At 35.4% G+C, this 10,218-nt stretch overlaps 1 protein-coding gene across 3 annotated transcripts in view; it reads left to right on the plus strand.

The window, feature by feature from the left end:
• Positions 1-10,218, plus strand: part of BRD9 (bromodomain containing 9) — a 24,830-nt gene continuing 14,612 nt past the window's right edge. Inside the window, exons 1-7 of one of the 3 annotated variants that reach the window (XM_085306830.1) lie at positions 1-143; positions 559-779; positions 2,353-2,485; positions 4,374-4,434; positions 5,349-5,493; positions 8,057-8,167; positions 8,932-9,107. In XM_085306830.1, the coding sequence (XP_085162956.1) occupies positions 71-143; positions 559-779; positions 2,353-2,485; positions 4,374-4,434; positions 5,349-5,493; positions 8,057-8,167; positions 8,932-9,107 (920 nt within the window). In that variant the 5' untranslated portion in view covers positions 1-70. The remainder of the gene's footprint in view (positions 144-558; positions 780-2,352; positions 2,486-4,373; positions 4,435-5,348; positions 5,494-8,056; positions 8,168-8,931; positions 9,108-10,218) is intronic. The other 2 variants (XM_085306831.1, XM_085306832.1) reach the window with 2 other exon arrangements.

Genomic DNA, 10,218 nt, shown 5'->3' on the forward strand with positions numbered 1-10,218 from the left:
GCGCCTTCCGCCCCGAGCGCTTCCGGGTGAGGCCGCCGGGAGGCGGCGGAGGCTGCGGGTGGGCCCCGCCATGGGGAAGAAGCACAAGAAGCATAAGGCGGAGAAGGCGGAATGGCGCTCGGCCTCTGCCACCGCTTACGGCGGTAAGAGCCTGGTGCTGGCGCAGGGCGGCTCGGCGCCCCGCCGGGGCGTGGCCTGGAGAAGCGCCCCCTCGGCGATGAGGCCGCGTACGGGCGCGACGGGTGGCGGTGGTGGTGGCGGTGCGACGGGCAGATCTGCTGCCTCCGTGCAGACGCGACGAGGAGGGAGCGTCAGTTCCTCGTGTAGTACGGGTTTCTGAAAATCAGGATCGTAAAGGTGCAGACCAGCTCCTTCTTACCTTGAATTTATTACTCTCTGTTACTATTTTCCTTTCCCAACACATTGCGTATGTTTTACAAGTGCCACAGATTCTCGTTAACAGCATTTCTAGCAGAAGCATCACTAGCAATGTTCTAAATAGTGTAATCTGTTATTTTTGTTCGTATTTATTAAATCAGTCACCTTGTGTTAATTTAGATTATGTAGACAAGCCGTTGGAAAAACCTTTAAAGCTGGTGCTTAAAGTCGGAGGAAGTGAAGTGACTGAACTTTCTGGATCAGGGCATGATTCTAGTTACTATGATGATAGATCAGATCATGAGCGAGAAAGACATAAAGAAAAGAAGAAAAAAAAGAAAAAAAAGTCAGAGAAAGAAAAAGAAAAGCATCTCGATGATGAGGAAAGAAGAAAGAGAAAGGTAAGCTGTGATTTTTAGAATTCAGAGATACTAGTCATTTTCATGCTTGTTTGTCAGTTTTATATGTTGGTACAGAGAACAAGAAACTATGGTTTTAATCAAAGTGTTACAGGAAGCTCATTATTTGGAGACAGTACTTCAAAAATGTGGAAAAACATATTTGTGTGTCGGCATATTTCTCCCACGTAAAAGAGAGCTTCATATGATGATTTGTTGAATAATGCTTATTTCTTGTAAGAGCTGATTCTCCTGTCAGTTTGTCTTGTCTGTTCTTATGAATACTTACAGTTTCTTAAAAATGGCGTTTTATGTTTCAGATAGATAAGAAACATGATTTGTCACCCTTTGAAGACAGTATTTCCAGTTTTTCAAATAGATCTATAAAGTATTTCTGTTCCTGAGATGTGCCAAGTTATATGATACTGAAATTGGTATTTTTACGTAAACCAGCTTTCTCAAATCTARTCTGTTGAGTACTATGATACAGTAGTTTTACTTGCTTATGTTTAGAATAAGCCATATGTTTGGTTTCCTGGCTTTTTTAATAGCAAATGGTATGGTCACTTTAGCCATCTGTGTTAAAAATTTAGGAGTTAGAATGAAACCTGAGAGAAGATGCTGATAAGATAATTGCCTATGAAGTTTAATTTTAATAATACTACTTTTGTTTGTTAATGTTTCTTTGACTTTTCTACTTTTTTAATCCTCTTCTGCCACATAGTTTTGTTACACATCAGTATGATATCTAACGATTTTCCAGCATTACTTTGTATGTGTGTGTGGCTATCATTTCACGTTTTCAAATGTTTCAGCTAGAGTATAACTGAGTGTTGAAACGTGGCAAAATAATTGCTAAGTGCCTTTTAGCATTAAAAAAAAATCACCCATCTTTGCCTTTGCTGAATCAGTGGCTTTTTTCAGAACTTCATTATTAGTGTACAGAAAAGAACCTAATGGGTATATTGGTAGCAAATCTATAATCTAAAAATGGTTAATGAAAGTGTACTATGCTGTAGAAACATGAATAATTACTGTGGGGTTATAGGAACTCAAGACTGTTTTAAGTTTGAAGCTCAGGAAGAGGTCACTAATTGCCATGATTGTTACAGTGTGTTTTGCGCTTATGTGGATTCCTGAATTATCACATACTTTATTCATTCCTGTTTAATGCACCAGGCAACAAAAACATGTTGATCAGATGAGAGCAGCAGACTGTTCTTTGCTGTGTAGTAAATTCTTTGTTTGATCACCAGTATATTTTTTAATTATCACACAATTTTTCGTATAAATATCTACACAGTAAAACATTTTCCATGGAAGCAGAGAATGTGATCACACAACAGTGGTGCATGAAATACAGAAGCCAAAAATAAATGGAATTAGTTGTAGTAAAGGGAGGGAAGAAGAGACAGTGAAAATGCAAGCACTGCATGCATGTTGTTTAAACCGTGTTGTTACATGTTATGTCTTGGATACAGTTTGACTATTCTAAATGAAAGATCACTCTTATCTTTTTGTATATAGAGTTGTACGTTCCAAGCATGCTTTTTAAAAATCTGTCGTCTTGTGTTAGGAAGAGAAAAAAAGGAAAAGGGAAAAAGAGCAGTGTGACACTGAAGGAGAAACTGATGACTTTGATCCTGGAAAAAAGGTGGAGGTTGAGCCTCCTCCAGACCGTCCTGTCCGAGCATGCAGAACTCAGCCAGGTGAGGAATGTGGAAAAATTAAAATAATCTTGGGTATTTTTAAAAGCACATACAACAAACTTGGTAATCTTTTTGTCAAGGTACCAGAGTGTTAGAATTTCATGAGAATTTTCTGATATTGAGAGACTTAAGGAGAAAGTTCTGATTTTTCAGACAGCATTTCTAATATTCAGTATTTCTCTTGGTGCTTGTGGGTTTTGGTGCACAAGGTTTTGCATGCTACTTTGAAATTTTACCTCTTCTGTGATTGCTTGTGGTTGCTTGTTTAAATCTAGAACAACTATGCCAATTATAAAAGTTAAAACGTGCTTTTAAAATCTGTTTTTATTGTCATCAGGCCTATATGTCTGCTTTTCACATATGCATTAGATCATGATGAATTAATAGTTAATACTGACAAAATTGATTGAACATACCAAGGACATCTGTCTCTGGCCACAGGTACTTGTCAGAATAAAACTAATGTAAAAGTGTTTTAGTGTTCCCTAGTTCCTTGTCCTTAACATCTCTGTCTTGTACAAAACCATGGTCAGAATGTCTGAAACTCAATTTTGTTCAGTTGAAGGGAGAAAAAATCTGTGGAGAGTGTTCAACTGTTGACACGATCTTTTTTTATAACCTATATGGAGTATTAATTTGAGTACCTCTATTTTCATCACAATGTGACAGTAAATTTTGATAGGGGGTCCCTGAAGACTGTAGACCCTACAGTTCTGTTTTACAGCTCTTCTAGCTGTCATCATCAGCCAACATTCCTATCAATTGTCTATGGTAACTTCTGCATGCTTATCCCTTTGGATTTTGCTGTGCTTTTTCTACCTGTAACCGTTGTTGATAGCTAGCTAACATTTTGCAGTAGAAACTTTTACTTAGAAAAATTTTCAAATACTTTGTGCTTGAATGTAACAATAGCAAAAAGTTAAGTCTTTAGGAGGATTATCTGTATTGTCTTCAAAATTCTGTTCATTGACCAGCCAAGTCATTTTTTGAGGAATTTTCTAATTATGATTCTAATTCTAATTACATACTAATTGAGGACTGTGTCCATCAAGGTGGCCTAATAGAAGTAACTGAAATTTTCTGGCTGCAAATTTCATATCTCTGGATATAATGGAGCATTAAAAACTTGTTAAACTAACAAAATGATATCAAATATTTTCAAATCCGTTTTTTAATAAGAACGGAAAATAGAAGCCTTGTCAATTTTATCTCGCCTGTTTTAGCTGAAAATGAGGATCTCTTCTCATTGTCATGAAGAGTTTGAGTTTTAATTCTAGATTTTAGGTTATTTCTTGTTTATTTTTTCAATCTTCACATCAAACCCAGTCTGAATTTTTTTCTGAAGTAAGTGTATATGTGGAACAGGTAATTAAACAATAAGCACTACATTAACCTGTACAGTAAGTAAAATCTTAATCTGCACTTTTTTTTTCCAGCAAATCTGCATCTATACACTATTCTTCTTTTTAATTGCAAAGATTAATCTGAATCTCAGGGAAACTAATGGCCTAGGTTGTTAGGGTAAATTAGTTGTTAAAATTGCTCTGATAAAACATTGCATGAATGAGGATTTCCCAGCTGCAGTATTTGAGCAGCCAAGACTCACTTTTTCTGTTAAATTACAACAAATTATAGGCTTAGTATTACATCCTATTTAATGTCTACCAGTTTTTAATATGTTAGAACTAGGTAAGTAATAAGGGGGAAGAAATAGTTACTGTATTCTTAAAAAGAGACTTACCTGATATGCTTCTGTTGTCACTAAAGTCCATATCTCATTGACCTTCTGATCAGTACAAGTTAAAATTTTCCCTTTGGTGTTGATAGTATAGATAGATATTTCTCTATCATTGCACTTTACATATTTTTTTTTCATCTCAAATTACAGCTGAAAATGAAAGCACACCCATCCAGCAATTACTAGAACACTTCCTTCGCCAGCTTCAAAGGTATTTGAGCTTGTTGGATCAACAGCTGTATGGACAGTGTCTAGTGCTTATTTATATGTGTTATTTTAGAAATTATGTGTTTTTCTGTTTGAAAATAGTGCATAAAGACTAATGACAATATGGATGGTAACCTTTTCAACCACATCAGATCTTGTCGTTTTTAAAGACTAGTTGAGGAAAATTATTACCAACTACGCAATTCTAACTTTTTTGTGGGGAGGGAAGGGCAGGAGGGGGAGAGGTTTGCTGTTATATATTTAATAAAAATGGCTTAGTTTAGGAATTAAAAAAACAACTATGAATTTTATTGGTTTAAAAAGTGAAACAGTTCTCATGAATTTTTGGCTTACTGTGTATCCTATGTCAGATGCCAAGTCAAGTGTATACCTACTTACCTGCTAATCCACTAACGTGGATTTTTATTGTTTCCCATAAGATGTTAACCCTGTAGCTTCTTGTTGTTGTTGTTTTTGAAAAATTACTGAAACTCTTCATTTTCCTTTCCTTATTTTATAGCAATAAGCTGAATTTGGAACTAATTCTAGAATCTTGTGTAGTTGTTTTAAGAGAATGAACAGTAAGATTTGAAGAGATTATTACTCAGAAGCTGAAAGACCCCTTTGGAGTGTAAACGGAGATTCAGAAGGCATGCAAGACAATAATTTCAAGACTTTGAATCTATCTTCAAAAAGTCTACATATTTTTAATCAAAATTCCCACTAATATTAGGAAAAGTTTCAAATATTTTTCTGTTCTGTGATTTTTAAATAGTTTTTATTATTTAGTTTGGTTATTAGTTTAGTTATTTAGTTTTTTAACTAGGACTATACATTTTATTCTACTAATATAGAAGAAAACAATGATGATTTTGTTTCCAAACGTAAATCTAAATGTATTTTTCAATTTCTTTTTAGGAAGGATCCTCATGGATTTTTTGCTTTTCCGGTCACGGATGCCATTGCTCCAGGATATTCCATGATCATAAAGCATCCCATGGATTTTGGTACTATGAAAGAAAAAATTACCGCAAATGAATACAAATCAGTCACTGAATTCAAGGTGAATTGTCAGAGATTTAGTTACTTCAGAACACTTTTGTAGTAAACTTTAATATTAAATTTTAACATTGAAATAATTCATGTAAGAAAGGCTTCTAACATGTATTTGTTGAACTCAACATCACTGTTCATTCTGCCTGTTAGAATGGGTTTCTTTATTTTTCACTTTAGAAGATTTATGTTTGTTATTATCTTGTTCTTGTACAATTACCCGCATTACTGTGGAAAATAAGAATCTGCTCTATAAAGTTCTGCTGTGAAGCTCATGCTGCTAGACATAAACACATGAGTAAGAATATTACAGGCACTTAAGCTGTTTTAAGGGACTTGGAGCTCCATAAGTATGTGGGGGTTTTTTGTTTGTTTTTTTTAATCTGGGCTTGATTAGGTTGATTAAAAGGCAGTTTTGACACATGTCTGGTAGGAAACTATTGAGATATTCGAGCACTTTTGTATGAGTAAAAAAAAATAGTTTATATTTTACAGTGTAGTTACTGTTTCTTAGATTGTCCTGTTTTTCATGTAACTTTGTTTGGAATAGTCTTTTGGCAAAACCTTACTTGGCAATTGGCCTTAACTATTTTGGGTTTTGACACTGCTTTAATACCATATTGGGTGTGTTGTGGTTTTACAGACAGTGCAGTAAGAAATCTACTATTACCTAATCTTGGAAGGAAAAGATTTTTATTTCTTTTTTAAGACTCATGTAGTTCTGATAGTTGCCTTCAGTATTACTGTTTTCTAGGGTTTTGTTGATGTAACAATAGACTTGGCAGAGTGTGTTGGCTTGCTCCTCAGTAGTTTATTTCTTCCTCTGAAAGGTCTCTCAAGGTGAGCAAAGAATGGCTTGTATTTATTATAGGTGCTTTGTAAAGAATTAGTCCCTTTTGTTACATATCCTTTATTTTTCAAAGAAGATGTGGAATTTTATAGGAAATAGTGAACAAAGCATTACTGTCAGAAATTTTGGTTTATTTAAATTCTTTTGGCTTTTTGGATTATATTACTCAGCAACTTCAAAAGCAAACTTGAATGTTAGGTCAGTGGCTATATGTAGACAGAGGCAAGGTTGAGATAATGATCAAAAGTTGGGGGGAACAACCTAGAAAAATGAAAATCGCAGTATTTTAAGATTAACAACTGTATTTGTCCAAAGAACTTGATTTCTTCTGATACTTCAGGGAGCAGTAAGTAGTTGCCTGAAGTCTCACCATCGTACATTGACAAAGAGGTTGGACTCTCTTTTAGGGGTAGAAGTGTCCCTAATTATGCTCATGCCTTTGTAATTTTGTAACATGAAAATGAAACTTAAAAGCTTTTGACCCCTGGAGCAAGTCCTTTATACTCATTACAATTAGCTGAGGTTGTCACGATCCAGTAATTTTAAAGGAGAATCCCGTAAGAATCTTGTGCTGTGTTCAGAAGAGGGGAAATCGCTGCAAAAAAGCCCCCATCAATTTTGCTACCAACAAAAAGGGACTACTTCAAGTTGAGCAAGTAGGAGACTCCTCTGTCCTTTTCTTCGGTGCCTCAAAGGCCATCAGTAGATGTGTAGTTTCCCTGAACTTCTTTGCTCATAGTTTGGTGCTTCTCCACTCCACTTTCCCAGTTTTTGCTTTGTTCTCCTTAAGTGAAGGTGTTAAGTGAAGACTTAAATGCCGTAGGAAGTCACAGCTTAGCAAATGTTAGCTCTAGCTGTCTGTTTTCTTATTATGGGCCTGGTGGCAACTGCTAAAACTGATAGATGACTAGGAGAGGCCTGCTCTGACGTTTCTGTATGAAAACACGAAATTAAAATAAACACTTTTACACTGACTATAACAAAGGCATTCTAAAAAATAGTTTTGCAATCTGCAACAAAATTTTTTTGTTCAGTGTACAGTGTAGTGTCTTGCAGCTTTATTTTGGCAACTTGAATCAATAAAAATTATTTGAAATTAGTAGATATGAAAGGAAACCATTTAAAGGAAAAGACAAAATCAAGCATAGCTTTTTTTTTCTCTTTGTTGCATGCAAGGAACATCTGGGAGCCTGTTTCTTACTTTCTGATGTTTTCTATGTTTTTTCCTTTCTTTTTTGAATGCAAGTGACTGAAGAAGTGATCAAATTGCTACAGCAAAAATCATATGTAAGAAGCCTTCTATCTTTTTAGTGTCTTTTGCATTTCTCCAGTCTTTTTCAATTTAAAAGATAGGAAAAACGCCTGAAGGGTAATCATCTCTGGCACCCCCCCCCCCCCAAACCTTCTGTTGATTTTTCCATTTCTTCCATTCAGACCTTTTGCAGAAGTAGGAAATGTTACATTTGGTATTCAGGAAAACATTCCTTATATGCAAAGAAAGAAATCCCAAACAAAACTGAGCGTTACGAAGAAGCAAAATGGGCTCAAACCTTTACAAGTCAGTCTTAAATTTGGCTTGCATTTGCTCTGTGACCTTTTGTTAGTGCTATTAAAATATTGTGGTTAATATTCTTCACTGAGCGGCATTGATGGAATGGTATCTCCTAGTCCCTTAACAAAGGAGTTTGAAGTTTTACTAGTTCTTTTGTTTTTTATTTTACAGGCAGATTTTAAACTGATGTGTGATAATGCAATGACGTACAACAGACCAGATACTGTTTACTACAAGCTAGCCAAGAAGATACTGCACACAGGCTTTAAGATGATGAGCAAAGTAAGAGACCTATTAAAAACAAAAATCAGGGAAGTGGGGAATTTAGAGGGGTCAGATTTAAAAGGAATGTAATTAATAACAACGATAAGCATTGTTTCATCCATCCGTCATTAGCTATGACAGTGCCCTTTAGTGTTGCTATACTTAAGGGCTTGATAGCGTTTTTCATTATAACCGCCCCTTTATTTCTCAACCTGATCTGCACCACTGAAGCTTATTCCACTGGCTTCAGTGGAAGCAATTAAGATCCAGGTACATAAAACCCAACTGGAAAACATTGCTTTTGGCTGAAACTTTGAAAACAAGATCTCACTTCAGAAACAAGTTTTATTTACCACGTTAATAAAAAAGCTTGTCTTTTTTGAAGAGGGTGGGAGAGAGAAGATAACAAGTTTCAGCGGTTACTGTCAAATACACTGCTTACTCATGTACAGTTACTCTGTAAAACAGTTAGTTTTATGAGCTACTGCATGTGTGTGCGCGCGTGTGTGTGTGTTGCAGTTCTGTTGTGGTAAGTCTTGTCTAAAATAGGTGGCTGTCTTTGCATATGCAGTTTTGTTTGTTTGTTTGTTTCTCTCTTGATAGTTGGGCTGCAGCAATTCTGATGCCATGCTACCATGACCAAATCATGTTGCATCGCCATTGGAAACGAGGCATTAGGAACAAAATAAGGCCATGGCCATTCCCATCCCATCCCATTATCATAGCATCTTGGCTATGAGGGAAAGGTTAAGTCCCTGCCGCTCTGTCCTTTCTGATTCTAGGAACGGCTGTTAGCTTTGAAGCGCAGCATGTCGTTTATGCAGGACATGGATTTTTCTCAGCAGGCAGCTCTTTTGGGTGATGAAGACACAGCAGTTGAGGAACCTGTCCCTGAAGTTGTTCCTGTACAAGCAGAGACTACCAAGAAATCCAAAAAGCAAAATAAAGAAGTTATTAGGTAAAGGTTTTAGTGGACATGCTTGCTGGTTTGTTGCACCTTTTCTGTTATCAGGCAGCAGCAAAGAATTGAAGGGAAAAAAAAAAATCTCCTTGCAACCTTTTTTCTTACCATGGAATAAATGGTGATGTGACTTTTTTAGGAATTTAACAATCTGGTGATTCCCAAGTTGAAACAAACGATTCAAGAAATGCAGTTCTTTTAAACTTACTGTTAACATATACATACTTTTTTTCTTTTTCCTTTACTATACCAGCATAAAATAAGAAGTAGCTACTTTTGATGATGATTTTAAATATTCTTTCATTTTTTAACATAACCACAAATGTCTTATCATAATTACCGTATTTTAGAATTTGAAATTGTGATTAATGTCAGACTTAATGGAAAATCATTGGGTATTCCTTTGTATTTTAAATGCATTGCTTAGCTGTATCAGGATCTGAACAGGACTTTTTCTGGAGGGAAAGTAGCCCAAATCAGATGATGATTTTTCTTTAACTGTTTCTTAACTGGAAGTTTTATCTGGCAGAATACAAAGATAAAGGAGTTTTTCTAGGGCAGATGGTATGTTCCTGATGAAATCTTATTAAGTTTCTTGGTAACAGATTATTAGTTCAATGGCTATCTTCTAGCAATTTGCACCCTCTTGTCACAAAATCATATTTTGATAGCTAAAACTTAATTTTGGAAAATGAAAGGGATTTTCTGTTTTATAGAGAGAGGTTTTCTTCTTCTTTCTACGTCATCAACAGAAGAAAATCATAGCAGAAACTATGATTTAGAAGGAAACTATCCTATTCAGTGAATATTGTCTTTGCGTAGATATCCTAAATGTTGAATTTAAACTATAGAGTATTATATCAACTGGAGTTTAATTGACACACTTTTTATAAAATTCAAACTATAATAGAGCATCACTGCTCATGTTTTAAATAATTTGGCCATGTGAATAAGTCCTGCAAACTTCTGTCTTTAAAAATCCAGACTAAGCAAAATGAAATATGATTTCTTATTTCAAGTTTATACCCTTTCATTTGTGTTTAAATAAACTTTAGAGTTCTAACCAGCCACGTCATGCGGCTGATTAGAACATGATTTTTTTTTTTTT

This window comes from Rhea americana, unplaced genomic scaffold (assembly GCF_003343005.1).
Source record: "Rhea americana isolate MKP2758 unplaced genomic scaffold, rheAme1 scaffold_248, whole genome shotgun sequence".
Classification (NCBI taxonomy): Eukaryota; Metazoa; Chordata; class Aves; order Rheiformes; family Rheidae; genus Rhea; species Rhea americana.